This window comes from Rhopalosiphum padi, chromosome 1, assembly GCF_020882245.1.
Source record: "Rhopalosiphum padi isolate XX-2018 chromosome 1, ASM2088224v1, whole genome shotgun sequence".
Lineage (NCBI taxonomy): Eukaryota > Metazoa > Arthropoda > Insecta > Hemiptera > Aphididae > Rhopalosiphum > Rhopalosiphum padi.
The window spans coordinates 39373916-39396308 of NC_083597.1; the positions used below are offsets into that span (position 1 = coordinate 39373916).

Genomic DNA, 22393 nt, shown 5'->3' on the forward strand with positions numbered 1-22393 from the left:
TTGCGCGAAAAATATAGCAAAAACACGTTTAAGCTGATCGATCATAAATAATTGAAGAATGTTTTTATGTCGAAAACATCTATTACACAAATGAGTTATGAAACCGTAGTAGTTCTTAAAGGATTTATTTTCTTAACATATATTACCTATTATATCCTAGGAAAAAGTGCTGGTAGGTAACTACAAGGTATAGCATTTAATATTTATAAAGTCTCTATAAAAAAAATAACAAACGCAAAAAGTTTTATTATTTATTATATTTACTTTAAACTTACGTCGAATATACTTATAAGTCATAAGTTATAACGATAAAAAAAGCCAGTGAAAACAGGAATATTATTTTTTTCTTTTATAATATGACCATATAGTTTAACGACAAATCGACCATTCGACCGTGTATGTTTTTTTGCTACGTCATAAATGTGCGAGAATTATAGGTTCATTAAAGGATAATGAACCATAAAAATAATTTTTAAGTGTCTTTGGCCTCCTATAATAGTGTATACGCTTATTGATTATATTATAATAAAGATATTATTCGTTTCAGATTCCAAAAATCGGAGTAAGGGATTTATATATTTACTATTTACTTTTGTATTATGTCGAGTATAATATTTATTTAGTTTTTAGAGTAGCATAAAGAATTGAAAAATTTCATAAACATATTTAGAATTCAAGGGTTTGGAAAATTAATACAGTCCATATAGAATATACATAAAGTCAAATCTCATAAGAGTACGTTTTTTGAATTTCCCAGCAATACACGGCGTATTGCACACGAAGTTATCATGAAATTTAAAAAGGAAAAATAGATGCAGAAAAAACCACGTATTTAAAATATTATTCTCAGTTATTTAATATTTTTGCATAAATTAGACCTGGAGTTGTTAGTCAAATATTTTAGATTCTGAGCATATCTATTCTACAATGATGTGTGTTTATTTTATATTTTTGTGATGAGGTATACTCGATACCTACTATATAGGATATAGCAGAGCAATTACCTACTTTCACCTTTTTTTTCATTATTAATAAATTCAATCAACTCTCATTAAGTTATAAATCGTTTTTTTATGATACGTGTTTTCAACTATCCAATTTTTTTTTAATAAATACATTTTTTTTTTTCAACAATTCGGTATCGTTTGAACTTTGTGGGAAAATGCCTGTCGACCCTCTCCATAATTTCAATTAGTTCAATCCATCTTTTATTATTGAGTGAATGGGATTAAACATCAAAATATATGAATTTTGTAGATATAATAAGTAAAAATAATGTATTAAATTTTAACATTTTAACAGTAAAGATTGCGTAGGTGTATACATATTGACATTTAGGACTACATTATTAATGACGCACAGAGCGATCAATTTTAAATTATTATAGGTATATTATAAGAATTCTTATAAGTCGCCTTTGTTCATGATTGTGTTACGAAACAATTTATTGTCGTTTTATTTGATTGTAAAAATTACTAGTATTATTTTGGACTTAGTTTTTCGTTATTTTATATTATTTCTGAGCTCATTTATAAAAATATAAATATATAATTATTTTAAATTTACGATAGAAGTAGTGTTAGAGCCACACTCAATTTGCGTCATCTAATCCAATAGTTGGTAAAATAAAATATAAATTATTATATCTTAAAGTTTATAACCACATTAACTTGCAAGTGAAAATTTTCAAAAGTTGGTTTATTGTGTAAAACAAAAAAAAATATGTATAATAAATAATAATAATAATAATAATCAACAAGGATCCAATTAATAATACAAGTGATAAATTAAAGAAATATCAAAAATTTATAGTGCATATTTTTGAATATTTATAGTATGAATATTTTCTGTGTTTAATCAATATATTATTTCTACTCAACTATAATCGATCATGTTTAAAAGAAGAAAAAATATTTTATATGCTAAGCTAAGTTACAACAATTGGTTTAAAGTTTAACCAAATGCCGTTTTTCGGATTGATGATATTTCCAGGACCTCGTATGTTGATAGGTATTTCCGTTTTTTCACACGGTAAGACTTCATATTTCAACAATATTTCGGTTAGAACAAATTTAATTTCTAATTCTGCCAACCGTTTACCTATAATTGAAAATTATAATTAAAAAAAAAAATAATAGTTTATAAGGGCATAATTATTAATTATGTCCATAACGATTAAAAATGGTAAATAATATATGTATATCACAAGTTTACAAGTATATCGGATATACTACGAGTAAATTAGTAAGTAGCATATTATGTACCTATGCACAATCTCGGTCCGTCGCCAAACGGTATGAAAGTACCGTTAGGCCGCTTAGATTTTTCTTCCGCCGAAAATCTTTCAGGATTAAAAGTGTCGGGATTGGGGTAGTATTTTGGATCGTGATGTAAGGCGCGTATTGGTATGACGATCTTTTGTCCCTTTTCAATGACTAACGACTGACCGGGTACCTTATAATTCTTTGTTGCTTGTCTGAGTATGATTAAGGTGATGGAATATATGCGCGATACTTCTGAAATATAAATAATTATTTATTACAATTATCCAGGGATCGAGGTTTTCACCATTATTTATGTGATACATATTTTAATGGTAATTAAACTTTTTCGCAGAAAATGTGGGCAAAAAATGTATGAATAAAAAACATTTGTATGGATTATATTACTGTAATATAAATGTCCTAAAGAAAAACGATAGAAAAACGCTTGCCAAGTTAGAGATCGGTATGTAAACTTTCTAGATTTTCAATTTTTAGAAATGTATTAATTGTATGCAATATGTATGTATAATATATTTTATTTTCATATTAATTTAGTGAGATAGATCTCTGAAACTGGAGAGCTGATTTTGTTGTTCGGGACCTTGTTAGATTCACATTGGCTATGAGAAGTGCAGTGAAGATTTTCAGAATTTTATCTTTTATAGTTAATTCACTACAGAATTTCAAAAAAAATTAAAACACATTTTATTGGACTTTTTATGTTTTTCAGCTTTATAGCTTTGTAGTGTGTTAACGATTGAAGATAAAGATCTGAAAATGTTCACTGCACTTATCCTAGCCAATGTGAATCTAACAAGGTCCCAAACAACAAAATCAACTCTCCAGTTTCGGTAATCTATTACGCTAAATGAAAATCTAGCAAAAATATCTATTTTTTTTAACTGTGAAAAATTAAATAATTTTTTTTTGAAAATTTTTAATCTCACATTTTTTACTTGATAATCGTTTTTTTAAGTTTTTAATGAGCTGTCAACCAACTTTTTAGGTATAATAGTTTTGAAGAAAAGTTAAAAATAAACATTTTGGGACTGTTCACGCTGACGTTTTTGTGGATTCAAATCGTTATACCGCTTGGGTGTGATATCGATCTCTCTCATTAATATTTTATGTTAAAGCTAGCTTAATTATCCACTTACTCATTACAACTGAGTTATATTTTTATCATTTTCCTATTTAACTAAAGTTCTTGAAGTTTTAAAAATTCAGGCTTTTTTTATTTCAAAAACCATATTTACTTGATTAAAAATAAAATAAAAATATAAATGTTAGCGGTTTTGAGATTAAAAAAAAATTGTGCAGGAAAGTATACGAGCCAAATTATGATATATTAATTTATTAATTTAGTTATTTATCAGGTCGTTTATTTATTTTTAATGTGGGACGCAACTTATACACTGCTGCACTATAATAATTAATAACACTACGCAATATACAAAATATAGATATTAATAATTTTATATTTTCGCGTACCTGCTTACTTGATCTAATGCAAATTATAAATATAAAACAATTTTAAATTAAAGTATCGATATCGTGTGCTATTTACACATATTATTATTTATCATACCTTCTATAACCATATTTATGTAACGGAGATCAGTTAAAAAGTCGCTGTTCAGCTGTCCGCCGTGTTTAGCTTTCGTCATCACGATCTCTTCACGCAGTCTATCTTGGACGTTTCTGTTCAACGCCAACTCGTATAAGCAAAAGCATATCAAGGTAGAAACCGTTTCGGAACCAGCCACAAACATTAGTATCGCGTTCCCGATTATGTCCATTTCGGTCCATTTGTCTGTGAATTAAAATCCGTTTTTTAAAACATAATAATAATATGTTTATCATTGCGAGTATAGAATTATATTTTTTACAATAATATAATATAATTAATATTTAAGTGTTATAAAATATATATATATAGTTGATGGCATAATTTATATTAATATGATATTTTATAAGTATACTTTTAGACGTCGAGTCATCGCCGTCGTTATCTAACACCAAATCTTTCCTTGCTTTTATCAGGGTTTGCGTGACGTCGTTTCTGATGATATTGTTTCGGCTCCTATACTCGAGGACTTCCCTGAACATAGATACATAAAATTCAGATGCATCTTCCGGAAACTGTTGCAGCTTTAGAGTAAGCACCAGCTTTGGCCAGAGCATCACCAGAGCCTGGAGAAAGAGTTGTTTTAAGTTTGCTTGGAATACTTTTTTGCCGAACTTGCGGAAGTCCGAATTTCCGTTTTTTATCGTGTCCAATTTCAGACCGAAAGCCGATGCACCGATGACGTCCGTCGCGAAATTAGCAACTATCTCTCGTAGTTCGAAGTGGTCACAAGTTTTTAACTTGTCCTCGATGGCATTCATAAGTTGGTCAATGCATCCCTTAATTTGTTCATGAGTGTCCTTCAGTTTGCCCGATGTGAACCCGGGACTGAGCTTCTGTCGCATCGTTCTCCACCGATCGCCGTTCAACAAGAACAAGCTGTTTGCCAAGATGTTGATAGACGGATCAGTCTCTACACCGTGGTCTGTGAAATATGAGAAGTCTTTGACCATTATGCTGTTGATCAGCTCCGGATCGCGAATCATCAGGAACGGCGTGGTCATTTGGTAGAAACCGCAAAACTTTTCGCCCGAGAATCGGTCGTAGATACCGCCGAAAAAGTCTATCGGGTGCTCCAAGGTCAAAATCATTTTCATCGAGTTGCCAAACAGTGGTAAGGGCGGCGTGTAGGGCACATTCAGTTTGCGCCATTTATCGTGAGTGCACGTTGAAAAGTAATAGGCGATCGACAGAAAGACCGTCGCGTACAATACGTACACGGAGCCGAACAGTCCGATAATCAAACTCGAAATAAAGGTAATCATATCGTAACGAAAACGTACAAATCTATTATTTTTTGTTGTTATCGTTTTAAAATAAACAGAGTTTTCGAAGACATTAATTGTGCGTGAATGCGAATACTGTTTGGTGAACGCACTTTAGTCCGTATTTCGCTATATTAAACATCAAAGTGTTTGAAGGATGTTGTTATTTTTTAATTTATTTTAATGTGTAGTCTATACAATTGTGATGAGTGGAAAGGGTAGACAAGGTGAACGAGTTATGCACTTAGATCTATAGTTATTAAATAGAAACATTATCTGTAGGCTATAGTGGAATATAATAATAAACAAAGATGGGTTGTCGATGAAAAATATATTTTTTAACTATACATTGTGTATTTAACCGGTGAGTTTCTTCAGGTACTTAAAAAATGTGTATAAAATAAGTTTAAAATACTGACAAAGAAATCGAGTTTTGCAGTACATTAAATAAATTGAACATTAAATACGTAGGTATGTTCAATTTTTAATAATTGAACATTTTCTCAAATAATATTTCATACATGATAAATCTCCCGAGACAAAAAAAATCAAAAAAGGTACATAAAATACAGTTTTACCAACATACAAAATAATTATACAACTCTAATTTAAATTTTTATATTTTATAAACAATTATAATTAACCAATGTAAATAAAAATACAAATTGTATTTGTTTATACAAATTATAATTGAATAATTATTATATACCGATAATATATATTTTTATTTTGTTTTTTTACCAATCAACTACTCCTAATCAGTAGTTGACTACGTTGATGACAAAATAATAATTTAAATTGACAATAATCCTCTCATCGTCACGACAAATTTGCAAAATCACCTTGTCCTAGTAGAAATTTGGTTTAAAATTAACCTATTCATAACAACCTTTCTTTTAGACTTACACCGTGTTTTAATATTTTCCAATATGATATCCCCATACCTTTCTCTCTTGCAGTTAAGTATTTTGGCTTAACACTAGTCTATGAATCAAACTTCTTCGAGAACGTGTACAATTGTAGGGCTAAGTATTTAGTATTTATAGACTATAACTTTTCTAGGACACTATAATTCCCGAATCTGGTTAGACTCTTTAGTGTCTACAATACATTTTTTAACCGGTTTAGGGCATATTATTAAATATGTAAGTATGACAAGCATATTTTAGTATACTTACTAATTACATTTACTAAACGTATGCCTACCTATAGTATCTATAATAATTATACATAGCTAGGTAAACAATTTAAATAATCAAAAAAATAATAATTATTTATTTATTTGTTAACGGGCTGGGCCCTATTCAACAGTTTAACATAATACAATAATACATAATTTAAAATAATTAATACAATGACATAATTAAATTTATATAAGATAATAATTACAGAATAATAAGTATAATAATGATAATAAAACAAATATAAAAATATATAATAATATATGTATAATTATAAGTGATAAAAGATAGTTGTAGTAAATAAGTGAATTAATTAATAATAATTATACTATTATAAAGTTAAGTATTAGATATATTAATTATTGAATAGTATATTACTATATTAGTTTATAATATAAAATATATTTTCTCATAAACATAACATTATCAATAACTTTTTCACACTAACTATTATCTTTAAGTGTTTATAAAATTAATTAAAACAAATAATAGATAAACAAATTAACGAAGAATATTAATAGTTTAATAATATGAATTTCAGATTATTATAATATATGATAACAAAAATGAAATAAATACGAGTATATTAATATTGATATCCGACAAATCATACAAATAAATTAATAAATTAATTGTTGTAAGAATAATATTGTTTGTAAATAAAAAATAAAAAATTCATGAATGTAGTTGTTATATATAAGTATAATAGATTAAAAACTGGTTTAATATACTTTGTTTTTAAAATGTAAAAATAATGAACAGTTTTGCAAAAATCACTAATCACGTCAAATAATACAAATAGTAGAATTGTAATTTCATTCGAAGTTCCTAATAGCGTAAATGTATATTACAATAAGTGGATGAAAATTGTAAACCCTCCCGATGGTAAACTTTCCTGAGCTTATTATAACTTCGTTCTTAAATTATAATTTAATGTATATTATAGTATGAACATCGATGCATCAATTAAAAAAAAATCAAATATATGAATTACAGTAAATATATTGATCATATAAAATATAATTCTTTCGCTATAAAAAAGATACTAAATTAAATCGCTTGAATAATTTACTAAGGTTATACGTTTATATGCTTTATATTAAACACTACTAATAACAAAATAAATGTACTTAAATTTATATAATAAATTTGTAACAAAAATTTATACGTGTTGGTGTTATTAGTTTTAAACTTTAGAATTAAAAAATTATATTCGTTTACATTGACGCATATGTGCGTCCATAACAGTGAAAGGGTTAACTTCAAAATAGTATAATTATTAAATAATTTATTGCGTATAGTAGTGATACTATTGTTATGTGACCTTAATTAGTTAGGCTGTACAGTAAAGACTGCTTGTGCTCAGATTATAGCTGGATTTGAGTACTAGTGCCTCAGCTAAAAAATTAAATTTTATACATTCATAAAATGTTTTCTATATTGACGCTAGAATCTTTTTTTACAGTTACCTGAAGGAAAACTTTGGATAACCTTGTATTGGATTTTAGATTCTGATCGGAATGATGAATTTATTGATTTTACAATGACGACATTGTTCAAATATATTAAATGTAGAATGTAGTATTTTATTTTTTTTATTTAATTTACTTCGTTATACGTATTTATATGTGTAATTATAAATATGATTATTCAAATATAAGGTGAATTGGGTATAATATGTATACATTATTGAAAGTAAATATTATGTTTTAGTATTACGACATTTTTATACGTATTCGAAACGTTCACTGCAGTATACATATTTTATAAGTAAAAAATACATTTGTTATGCGTTATGGTTAAGCATATTTAATTTTTAATTTATTCATTAAGTATATAAAATTACAAACATATTTAAATATTCTTATTTCTTAGTCTCGTTTACGCGTATCTTATGTAACATCATGTCTACTTCCCGTCTCTTTAGTTGTTGGTTTAAAATGATTAAATGTTTGTTCAGTCAATACTCAATAGAACTTTAAAATTGTTTGTTTATTAAATTAGTTCAAGTATAAAAATACATGTGATAGCGTGTGGCGTAAAGATGCTGTGGACTCGAGGCTTTTTTGCATTTGAATATGTTGCGGCTTCTTAAACGGCATCTCCGTTTCTAATATGCCTTACTTGAGGTCAATAACTTGGCCGCAGACTCGTTGTTGCGCACTTCGACAATTTTTGTTTTCGTTGGTGAAATTCGTCTGATATCGTATGAATATAATGCTTTATATTAATACACGTTGGATAGGTCAGATCCGGTTATTCCGTTTAGTAAAGTGTACTCTTCTCGGATCCAAGTGGAAACCGAATTAAATACCGTAATCTGCTGCGCATATTTATATCGAATAGAATCTATACCTTACAATTTAACACTACGAAATTATATACTTATACATTTCATTCATTTAATACCTCCTCATTGTACCCGACGACGACTATCGATAGTACGAACCGATCCATAATCTCAAATGATCACAGGATATATTGCGCGAACACTATTATTGCCATTTAGGTAATATTTCATAGTCAAATCGTAAAGCTACCACAAGATATTTTCGAATGATTACTCTCGCGACATAGTCTACTTAAGATAATTTTAGGATGGTGTTACTTGGCTCATCACAAACGTGGTTTCAACGAGGGTCAGGCGTTTGTTCTTCTTTATTCACGTGGTAGATTTACGTTATCAATAATTACCCACAGTGGTAAATACAAAAATGATCAAATCTGTGTTACGATCATTTTTTTTTTTTAATGTTAAAATAATAATTTAAGATATATTATTATCTTTTGATGAAAATAGTATAATTAAAACTGAACAAGTTCACGTGGTAGTGGTCAACGAGTTTACAATTTGAGATACAAATTCATTCAAAATATTTAATACAATTAAACAATTATAATGCATTCAAGTGCACTAAAAATTTCAAATAATTTTGTAATTCGAAATTCATGAATTTCTGATTCTGTGCGGAGTAATAAAATATATCGTTAATTGTAAATAATGTGGTTTTTATATATTATGTTTACACGATATGTAGTCGAATTTCATGTTTGAGGGTGGTTTTAGATTGCAAGTTGGATGTGGTTTGTACAATCATATAGTTCATTAAAAGTAAAATTTACTGAGTTTATGTAGTCGCTTATAATTATCCACTAACATGCAATTGTTTTTCTAATAACGCAAATGAGTTAACATCGATTCATTATTTTGCATTTTATTCGTGAAGAAAATTATTAATGGTGCAATATATAAAATAAATTAAGTTGCAGTATAAATAAATAAATAATTTATTATGCATGGTTTTACGTAATTTATTATTACCATTTCGTTAAAACATGCAATGTTAATAGTTCTGCACATATTATTTTTTTTAAATAACACTCCATATTTTGTGTGACTGTCTTAATTAAGTATAGTACCTATACTAATGTTTTTTATATTAACTTAATATGAAGTTAATCTTAAAAAATTTCGACATATTCATAACTTTCTTTGTATAAATTATACTCATAAGTCATAACCCATCTTTATAGGTAATAGCCAATAGGTATTCTGTTGTTTTTTTTTAAGGAGATTTCCATTTTCCGACAAAGTTATCCTCGATCGTTACACCGTGTCTGTTTACCGCCAAAATTAATTCCAATTTCAACCAAAATAAATCAATATATTATTTTAGATATTTTTTGAGAACTCTTTTAATCCCACATTTTTTATTATTCATAAATAATATGTTTATTTTTTTCATTTTTTGTGAAATGTATTTTATTTAATTTTATAATTTTGTGTATTTCCAGGATGAATAGGTGATACAATTATTTGTAATTAATAGTATTAAAATTGTCTTAATCTTTAAACTTTTACATAACTATAATATCTACCATTCATTATTAGAAGTATTTATAATTAATAAACAGTTGATTACCAGCTGTATTATTTTTTATTTATACGGTAAAACTCATTGTAAAAACACTAAAAACAATGCAATAAAGTATACATTTTATAGGATTGAGTCGTTAACTGTTAGCTAACTAAAATATTGCTTACTTACGTGGTAATTATTATAATTTATAAATTATAATCAAACCATTTCATTATTCTTTTATTTGAAATAACGTAAAAATAATCAGTCTAATAAAAACACTTTTAATACCTTCACCTGCACACATTTTTTTTACACATTCATGAATTAAGACAATATACATAAAAATGAAAAAAAATTTTCTTAATTAAATTTGTCTCAATGAAAACCACTAAAATCAGTAATTTAATATAACGATAAATCTTTGTTCTTTTTTATTTTTAAATTTAATTTTAATGTATTATCGTAATATTATGTTATACAAAATAGTTTTGCAATTAAAACAAATTCTAACGTGTTTTCTTAAATTGTCATATAATATACTTTAAAAATACACCATTGAAAACAATTTCAAACTTAATGTACCAATTCATAGTTCAAAACCATAAATATAAAAATATTATATTTAAATATTCAAAAAATACACAAAATAATAGCGTAAAATATAATATAAATATACGTTTTTTTCAAACAAAATGCAAAATACTCTAAAATATAAAATGTACTGTTCGAACTTCGAACGCCTTAATATATTTTATATTTGTACTATGTACACAATAAACAATAATAATTGTAAATCAACAATGTACACAAGATCAGATTCAGACATAAAAAAAAAAAAAAAAAAAAAAAAAAACGGTAAATAACGGCTGATATTTATTCCGCTTTTAATACATATATCACAATTTATATAGGTATAGTACTTATATATAAGTAAAGTATACATTATGTTGTAATAATACTACGCACTGACCTACCACTATAATTGTCGTAAAAATCGCATAGGTACTTTCATAAAACTTGTGTTTGAGAGAAAAAACCTACTATCCAATTAATCTGGTTTTGGATTTACATAATTTATCATGAAAGTATTTAATTTTAACGAATAAAACAGGAGTTTTATCATAAGAAACTTTCTGTTTTTGTGTTACTTATCAGACTATACAATATTACCGAAAAATAAGTTAAGTTGTATGTTTTATATTATTACTTATTTAAAGTTTACGTCAGTATATTATATATAATATTATAATACTTGTAGTAATAATATACTCGGTAATACCTACAACTGCATATATTGTAGATTTCAGATTACATGCCCATATTATGTCCAGTATTCCATCGTGAGTTGTCGGGACGCAATAAAATGTCAACATAAATGCACCAATAAAAAATATATATAAATTTTCCAAAAAATTTGAATATAATATGAAATATACGATATGATAGGCAATACATTCAAATAATATCGAAGCTATTATAAAAAAAACCTATATGCACTATGGTATATAAATATAAATATAAATATATATTTAATACAGATTCGAGTAGGTAATCATTTTTTTTTGTATAAATCTGTGTTAGTATAATCGACATTTCAAAATTTGTATTACTATAGTAAATACTAATTGTAATATGAATAATACTGTACCGTAAATACATATTATTATTATAAAATTTTTCATTATTTGGTTTATTATTTTTTTATACTTTTCAACGAATGGCATTTATTATTATGATTTAAAAAAATTACCAAAATAAAAATGATTTCAAGCCACGATATGAAACTACAAAAACCTAAAAGGTTAAGCTTGAGTCAATGTCAATTTATCCATGTAGATATTGTTTTTCAAGCAGCTAAAAAGAAAAATAATGAAATTTATTACGAATAAACGTTATAATAAATTGTGTTTAATATTGTATTTATTTGCTATATAATTAAGTTGCGTTCAATAAATCAATAATGATATTATCACTATACCTGTACACCTGTGTATTATAAGGATATGTATATTTAAGTACATAATACTTTTGTACATTAATTAATGTACATTTTTAATGTTCGGGGATAAATTGTCACTGTTAAAAATTTACCGTTTTATTATCGGCACTAGGCACTATCTACTTTTTATATTATATTTGTGTAATCCTATTACTTATTACTTTTATCGTGAACTTTTTTTTATTTCTTTTTAACGAATTAATTTTGCTCGGAAAACATTATATATAAGAGCTGACATTAAAGAAGTTTAATGTTTACAGCAAATCCATCAAAACACTCGATCACACCGAACCAATAGACTGACCAAATACATTTCATTATTCATCATCGTCCGTCTGTACACCAGGTAACATCATTTTATCGTAAATTTTAATATTATTATTATTATATATTTATAAGTTATAAACGAATGTATACATCCCGTAATTTTTAATTTGTTAACTTTAACTAAATCAATAATGAAAATTTGCAATAAAATATAAAATAATAGTTAATTGTTTGCAATGAATGAATAATAGTTAATTGTTTGCAATGAATGAATAATAGTGACAGAAATATAAAAGGAAGTCTCACTGTTGAGACACGTGAAGAATTTAAATTATTTAATAATTATTCTCGTCATACAGTATCAGGTTCATTTTGGTCATCTAAAACTTGGGAGGGTTCTTTGGAAGTGGTATAAATTAGATTTTTGGTTGATCGGGAATTAAGTTTTGCACGGAAGAATTAGTAAAAAAAATAATAGCAGTTTCATTGATTGAACGGATTTTGAGGTCCACAGATTTTAGGGATTCGTTTAAGACAAATCAGGGTACTCTGATAACTAACCGAAGACATTGCGGAATGTTTGAATAGTTCTCTAATTATAGAGAAAAACTCCAGATGACAAATCGAAAGAGATTAGATATTGTAGGAGATTTTTACACGCATCATTTTAATTCTCTAGTTACAGTTAAACATGATGTGACATAATATTACATTCAGAGGTGGCGCAAACTATTGTAAACTTATGACTTTCGAAATAAACGTTGTTTTTATTCTAGTCTCGAGTGTACACATTTTATTGTAAAGAAAATTATAATACAATAATATAAGACTCAATATTATCATACATTGTCTAATGTGTGTTTATAAATCTTACACCTCCACCGAATAAACATATCGAATTAATAAGAATGATGACAGTTCTAATTCCGGGACGAAAACAAATATATGCCTAATTATATTATATTACAGCCAACGCTATTACCACGGTACTATAATAACGTATAGATTAAAAAAAAAAATTGTATTTTTTTAGAAGAAAAACTAATATGATGTTAAAAGCAATATTTATGTGCGTTCTCGTTCACGTGTTGGTCGCTTCGTGTACACAAATGCTGTCAAAAAACGTGACGTCAGTCGTTAAGTCTTCCGATTCAGAGAATCACAGACTCAGTGAATTGCCCACTAATTATACAACCATGGCAATAGAAGATATGATTAATTATTCTTCTAAAGCTTTAATGGCTATCAACAAACTGCAGGCCAATCAAAAATCATTTAGTACGTACCTATTTATACAACTCAAATAATAGTTTAAGAATTATAATTGGAAGTAGGTTTTGAAACTATAATTATTAATTATGAGTAATTAATGATTTATATTAAATGTTTTGAATGCAGATTTAGCTTACAAACTTCTAATTTAATTATAACTTTTACCTTTAAGCAATTCAGTTAAAAATGAAATTTAATCCTGCAATTTTTTTGTCAATGTACTCATATTTTGGTTTTGCTATTGATCTTTTTATCTATCAATATATTCATTATTACTTACTCAAATTTCACATGTTTGTAAGTGGCGTACTCAAAACTTAATATTCACATTATCTATTTCATTATCTATGGTTGTATTTTGTTGAATAATAGTAAGTCATTGCATAACTTGTTAGAATTAGTTTTTAGTCATTTTACCACATTAGTTAGTACCCAAGTTGAAGTGTCTGTTACAGTATCTACCTATGAAAAAAACCCAAATTAAATTAATATGTTTTAATTTATTTTATTTTATTTACTATGATCGATAAATGAAGGGACAATTGAGGAAATTACTGGTTTTTCAATATTATCCTTATTACTATAAGCACTCAAATCATTTTCAAATTCTTTCAATTGGATCATAATATTCATTTATAATTAGTTATTACATTTTAATTTTATGCTAATTTTTAGTTGAAAATTATTAATTTTCTATACTATATACAAGATATTTATAAATGTCCCAAAAGTCTCCGGAGCCATTGATTTAGTTTCCAAACACAGGTAATCGATATTTTTATGTATTGATTGACTCCTAAAATATATGCAATGAGTTGGCTCCCTTAACGTTTATTTTACAAGTCCATTGGTTATCAAAATTTTTCGAAAATAAATTCAAATATACTATATACATAATCTGAATTTGACTGTCTATAAATTGTATTTTTTCTTGAATATTTTTTTGTGAAGTCTTTCTACATCGGAGCTTCTTATAATAATTTCAGTATCCACTTGAATGTTATACAAATATACAATACATCCATTCAATTATAAATATTTGGGTGCGTAAAAAAAAATTGGGAATTCAATTTTGAGTGAAAAGATAACAGTACGACAGACACTACTGCTTTTTTCTGCCCAAATTAAAGGTGGAAATAAAGAATTATTTTCAATATAATTTTCAACGTTATCGGATTAACGATTAAATAATTGCAAGCAGTTATTCGGCACTGTGTCGCTAAAAATATTTAAGTTGCGTATTTTTAAAGTTTTTAAATTTTGAGAATCATTTGTTGAAAATTATATTGGGAGCCAGTTAAATGTTTGATAAGGTACTTAACCTAATATTAGGAGCCAATTCAATGGTCGCCAAAGTTTCGTATCACCTTTTTTTTACTAATTGGTAATTAGTATCTCTGCGATAAATTAATATATTTAAATGTGAGTTTGTTTCAGTAAATTATTAATAAGAAAATTCTAATTGATTGGCATAATGTTCAACATTTTTTTTTAAATATTAAGTAAAATAAGTGTTCTTTAATAAAAATAAAACATCCTGTTTATATTGTTGAACAATAATAATTCCTGAAAACACTGTCTTAGGATTTAATATACGGGGAATAAATATCCTATATCAATGAATTTTAATATAATTTAAATAAATAAAAATTAATAATTAATCTTAAATTGATTTAATGTTTTATTTTTTTATTTTTTAATTAACTAGTATGTTACTTAAATAGCTTTAAGTTTTTTCTATATCAAGTGTGTATGTATAATACTAAATAATATAGCCAATAATATTGAAGTATTATTTGTATGGGATACTTTATTTTACCAAAACTTGTATAATTCTGAATAATTTTTCTAAGTGATCTGTTAATGATCCATGTACATGTACCTACTGGTCCTCCACCAATCACAAATAGTGCCAATTTTAGGGATCTTATTGATTTCTTTATATTTTCAATTTTCATACATCATATTTTTCAAGTTGTTTCCATCTCTCCGCTTTTTTAATAATACCTATCAAGTGTACATATACAGCCAGCAGTTTAGCTATTATATATTCTACAACTATTTATTTCCTGTTAGCTCTTTTTTTATTTTTTTCAACTTATAGATTTGAATGTTTTGTGCCAGGGTTTTTTTTTATTATTGCTCTAATGCAAAATTTGTTTTTCAATGATATAGAAATTTTTGGATCTTTTCCTCTTTGAGTTTATTTTTATTTATTTTAAATTAGTTATGATAACTAAATAACTATTGTATTCATTACATATTTATTTAGTTTAAACAACTGGTTTTATATAAAATACTTTATATCGAAGCGCACCGGTAAATGGTAATCAGTTTATAATACAATTATTATTTATTGATATTAACAGATACTATTTGTTTATTACGATATAATTATTTTTAAAAGTATATTATAGTATATATCTTCAGTTAACTAACTAAACTACGATATACAATTTAAAAACGTTACAGTATTTTATCAGCACTTTAACTTGTCAAATTAATGGTTAACTAACTAGCAATTAAAACTTAATTTAAAAAATCGGCTCTTATTCAATTACATTTTAAACAATAGTCGTGATTAAAATACTTAAAAATATTTCAATAAAAATCTATAGATAAATAGAATGGTTGTAATTACAAGTCATATACTTACCGTACATTTTAATTTTTTAATCTTGTACGGCTGAATATTTAAAAATTGAATATTACTATTATTATGACCGTCAAATTTCAAACTCGAAGGTTCAAAATAACTTGCTATCCATAATCATTTCCGGTTCTGTTAATAAATAATATAATATGCTGGTACGCAAATGATTTATGAACCATGATACTTTTAGCTTTACATTACCACTAAATGGATGATGTTGCATTACCTAAATATCGAATCAAGCACAACCATATCTACAAAAATGGTTGAAATTATCAATATAGTGATGCACAAAGTGTATCTATATTCTATTCCTATATTAATATAGGTGATATTATAATGGTTCTGAGTTCATCATATTGTATGCTTAATTTTATTAGTCGACCATTATTAAGCGTGTATAATGTGCTGAGTACACCTTTCTCCGATAAACTAATTATTCTGTGTTTGTTTTTTCCCCGATATGATACAAAATAGACATGGCGATTTTAAAAGGAATGTGCAACTCAGGGCAAACAATGTATTCAAGAATACTGAACAAATCCTTAAAGTCACTGTTGGAAGTTATGATTTCTGATCAACAGACATCTTTAGCACACATACACATTCCTGAATTGCCAGTCTTCAATCAGTCAGAAACGAACGGAATGAGGCGAGTACCTATTAAATATAATACAAAATCTATGTACCTATTCGATACCTATACATATATATATTTAATCAATCATTTTCGAAAACTAGATAATACTATGAATTTTATTTAACCGGATCGCGATTATATTTATTGTATATTATATCTACGTCGTATATCACAGAACAATAGTATTAATATTCAATTGTAATGATTACGTGTTCTACAAATTAAATCACAGCATTAAGTCACTTATAAAACTTCCAAGAGTATAAAGACAAAGTTAAATTTTATGTGTTTATTATAATCAATATTTTTACAATGACATATACTAGCGACTTTAGTTTTGTAGATCTATATTCTAAAATTACATATACCTAATAGCAGCTGGTATTTAATACTCGTTGTATGTACGTTTTCAATTTACCGTTTGACTATTGGAGTCAGTGGTGGATTTAGTGTCAAGCAATGTAATCAGTTTCCGAGGGCGGCAAATTTATTTTAAAAAAATGGTGATAGATTATATTTTAATAAATATTGTATTGGTATAATATTTTCTTGATTAGAGCTGCAGTTTATGAACATAACTTATAGTTATTGTTTTTATATCAGTCTTTATGATTTATTTTTTTAGTTGTTATGTTAAATAAGCACTTCAAAATACGTTTTATCATTTAATGAGGCGGCAAAATAAAATTTTCCTAGGGGGCGGCAATTGTGTAAATCCGTCTCTGATTGGAGTATCACGTAGAATAACAATTTAAGTATTTTTACAGCATTTCAGAATTTAAAATAAAAAATATCTTATTGGAAGGTTTGGAAAATGTAATGATACAAAAATGTGATCTTGATGTGTGCACCATGTCAACTCAATTTAAAGCCACCATACCAGCATTGGCAATTAAAACCGACTATACATTGAAGGGGATTGTCGACAACTCTCCCGTTATTGGTACCGGTAACATGACGTAAGTTTTATATCTTTATGAAAAACAAAAGATAATAATTAAGGCAAACACTTGTATGGATTTGTATATTTTTATTGATTAGTCAAAAAATAGCTAGTTTAAACCAACATTTGTTTTATAATCTATTACCTAAGTACCTATGCCCGTTTTAGAGCATATAATTGTTGGTCTAAATAATAATAAATTGTAAAACCAAATAACAATATTTTACCTTTTATCATGATTTGCTCAAAGAATCTAAATTCTAAACAGCTAAAATCGTCAATAATAAGACTTATAAGATTATTCTAGAACATAATACGTTTAGTGTTAAGCACCGATACAAAAATCGAATAAATACTCGTATAGGTAATTATTAATTTATATTTTATAATATAGAATTAATTTTAAAAAATATAGGTACAAAAAATGTCAATAAGTATAATTTATCTTTAGAAATATTGGAATCTATTTTAGATAATTATCAACAGTTAAAATATGATATTGTCTTGTAGTATAGGCAATAAAACATATAAGAACGAAAAAAAATATAACAACAAAACTAGCGTGAAAATTTATTTTGATCTAAGCGAATAAATGTATGAGCTTAACAATAATGTGTTTTTAATTTTTTTTTTTTTTTTTTTGTATGTGTGTATTTGTAGACACTTTTTTGGTAGAAATAATACTTCAATATTTATTTTAAATAGTATTTTCTGGCATCAAATTTGATTTAGTTGGTACTTTAGGAGGTCAAAAGAATTTTCAGTAATTTTGAAATAGATATTTGAAATTTTCGACTTTTATTAGTTATTTATTTTCAATTTATTAAATTGTCGTATACAAGTAAAAAGTCTCGAACATTGAATACAAGGTTCAAAAGATTCCTTTAAGTTATTCTAATTTTGATTAATAGCTATTAAAAATACATATTTACATTTGTTTTTAAAAATATTTCAAGTTCGAATTGTAAAAAAACTCGTCAATACAATGAAAATATTTCTAAAAAATATTACAACTGCTTTATTCTTCTAAACCCATTATTGCGGACCTACTATCTTAATACACAAGTTAAATAACTCAAAAACTACTCATTCGAATTTTAATTTTGATACGTTAACAAAGAAAAATTATCTGCCAATTAATTTATAGCTCAAAAGAGGGAAGGGGCTATTATTTAAAAAGTACCTAGATAAGTTTGTATCTATAAAAATCACTCCAGTATTAAAAAATTCAAGAATTTTTAAATATGATTTTTTAGTATATTTAAAAATGCTAGTCAGATTTTGAAAAAAATTAATTATTTAAGTGTAAGGTTACTTATAACATATATGATTGATCTTTGGCAAAAATTAATTAATTAATTAAATACACTCAACATCTACCTACTCTACAGTAGAAAGAGTCCACTGATTTTTTCCCAATCTGTACACTCACTATATACGAAAATAGTGATAGTTTTTCATGATATAGTATACGCATTTTAGTATACTTATTAGTTATTGCATATTATATACAATATATTATATTTATTTACAAATCCGTATATTAATCATGCATCGTAAATCTCGATAGTAACCAAACGCACATACGTTACTTACACATTTTTACTCTTAATCAGAATACACTTATACATCATAAATCATAATTTATATGTTAAACATTTTTAATTATGTATATCATTCTAGTATTGCTGTTAATACGCTGTATATTAATGTTGAGACGTTTTTGGACTGTAACATGGTTATCTTTTCGGAAGAAGATTGTCGGCTCAGCAACAGAAACAAAACATTGGACATATCCTTGGAAAGCGTTTTGGTAATAATCAGTATACATATAGTATTATAACATCGAGGCATTTAGTATCAAAAGTATTTTGTCTTAGTTGAAATCTCACACAGTATTCACTAGTATAAATAGTAATTTTGTTTCTAAGTCTCGCCTTCTTTTAGCTGGTGTTCATTAAGGAAGTAATTTAAGCCCTCTTCATTTACTACACTAGAAAATTAATTTGACTCAAAATAAATTATTAATATTTACAAATGTAATGTGATCTTTTTCTAGAGTCAATCTCCATTGTATTATTTGTGTTCTCTTCATGATACATTACTCCACTGGATTGACTACACCAAATACGTATAATTCAACTTAACTTCTTCCTTGTGCTTTGAACATTTCATAAATATAACCATTGGTAAAGCTCTAGACATTTTAGGATTCCATCAACAGAAACACGAGAATCGAGCAAATTCAGAATAAATTATTATTCTACGCGTAATCCTCAATCCCAAAATTAAACATCCTCCTCGTGAATATTTCCTCATCCTTAACTCACTTAAAGAACTTTCATAGTTGTTACTAGAAGTTCTAAAAATTTAAAATAAATTTAAAAATCTCACTTAAAATTCCTATACTATCTTCTTGACGCCTAGATTCTCTCAATTTAATTTCACTTTTTTAATTAATACACATTTTTATCTGACCATCAAAATCAATTTATTGATTTACCAATTTTCAACGTATGAATTGTTCAAACATACATTTAAACTTAAAGTTTATAAATTTTAAATTGTAATATAATACTTAATAAATTAATTTAAACCTTTCTTTAAGATTCTATACAAAACTACCAAAGAGTGAACTCTCTATTAAAATAAGAAGATTCATTCCTTCCCCTAGCTACTTAACCTTGCTAGTTGCCTAATATGTAATTTATATATTATATATTATATTACGTGTGTTTTAATGATTGTATAGTATAATATATTGTACCGTAATGTTCTACGTCGGTTGCTTAGGTGAGCATGACCGGTATCCACTACAAGAATTTAACCAAATCAAAAATCGACAAAGGAATCAATGCCTTTATTGATGCCTACATCAAATCCGATCAAAGCGGATTAGTTGAGAAAATCACAGGACTGCTGGTTTCTTATAAAAATGAGGTGATGAAACGCATGAGTCCCTCAAAGCTCCTAAACAATTTAAAGGATCAATTGATGGCAATCACGGTCGATTTGAAAAAAAAGAGGCGATCTTTTAATGGACATCAAATTATCCACAATTATGTTTCAATTTATGTGTAAAAAAAATATTTCACTTTAAATGGATTTAAAGAACTAACGTAAATAACGTAAATAACTATTGACCATACATCTAATATCATAAATTCATTATACTATTGCTATATTTGAAAAATGTTGTGTGATATAACTATGTAATAACGCAAAGAAATAAACTAATAATTAACATTAATTGATTTACTTAATATATTATATTCTATACGAAGACGACACATTTGTTTTAATTTTTTATGTAACATCATTGAAAATGCATTATGCATACAATTCTATATTATATTATATTAAGTTTATGTACATACCATAAACTGTATATTATGAACATTTGCCTTTATAAACATAGATTGAACACTTATTCAACACTTCAAACTGTAATACGAATATGTATATAATATAATATAGTATATAATAATAATAATAATAATATAATATGTATTTTCTGATTGTTAAAGTTCATTATTTTAACTTTTAACATTTGTATTTTTAAATATTTTACTTTAGATTAATAAATTATAAAATGGTTTGATAAAAATAATAATTACCACAGTTAATGTTATCAATGTACAATTATTCAAAAATAACTTCATATTAGTTAGTTTTCGATAATAACACTATAAAAACAAGGAAAATAGGTAGTTTAGAAATAAATTATAATACATAATGGAACCTACATATTATATTTGTTATTAAGTTATTACTGTTATTTAATAATATATTGTACTATTCAAAATAATTCACATAATATTATTAACTTTTAAAGATACAAAAAAAAGTAAATATCTATAAACTTATTATAAAATATTATAAAAAAATAAAAAAGGTACTTTAGTCATCTTATCTAATTTAAATATTTTTCAAATGGATGAGATGAGAATTAATTTGTTAGATGGGTATTAGTTGGCTGTTAACAATTTTAGTATTCTCTATTTCTCTGAAGTTTAGGTTTAATTGCGCCCATATCAACGGTAGGTATAATATAGGTTCGCTGATGCTCGCGTTTATTTATAGCTTAATAAACAGTCCATAATAATGGATTATGGAATAATATATTATAAATTATTATATTTTATTGTATTATTTTTTTCCGACATCTTTAAAACATAACAAGAGCATTACGTAATTTGTCATTGGCAAATTACAGTGTCTGGCCATCGTTTATTATTTGTTTATATCATAATATATTATAACAAGAGGCAATGAAAGAAATTTGATAATTTAACATAATAAGTAGGGTAATTAATAAATAAATGGTAATTGAATCGTTTAGTAGGTATACAACCTTAAATAAATTAGTGTATATTTTCGTTGGACGGTGTATAATACACCTGTAGATGATATATAAAT

The 22393-nt window shown here is 26.1% G+C and overlaps 2 protein-coding genes across 2 annotated transcripts; one reads left to right on the forward strand and one right to left on the reverse strand.

Moving 5' to 3' along the window:
- Positions 1-1677: 1677 nt before the first annotated feature.
- LOC132932194 (probable cytochrome P450 6a14) lies at positions 1678-5312 on the reverse strand. The gene is made up of 4 exons (XM_060998445.1): positions 4247-5312; positions 3853-4077; positions 2265-2516; positions 1678-2100 (listed from the first exon to the last, which is right to left on the reverse strand). The coding sequence occupies exons 1-4, from the start codon at positions 5154-5156 to the stop codon at positions 1928-1930; spliced, it is 1560 nt and encodes a 519-aa protein (XP_060854428.1). The 5' UTR covers positions 5157-5312; the 3' UTR covers positions 1678-1927.
- A 7141-nt stretch (positions 5313-12453) lies between these two features.
- On the forward strand, positions 12454-21264 carry LOC132932162 (uncharacterized). The gene is made up of 6 exons (XM_060998400.1): positions 12454-12545; positions 13500-13744; positions 16869-17043; positions 17799-17990; positions 19658-19787; positions 20768-21264. The coding sequence occupies exons 2-6, from the start codon at positions 13513-13515 to the stop codon at positions 21053-21055; spliced, it is 1017 nt and encodes a 338-aa protein (XP_060854383.1). The 5' UTR covers positions 12454-12545; positions 13500-13512; the 3' UTR covers positions 21056-21264.
- Positions 21265-22393: the final 1129 nt, after the last annotated feature.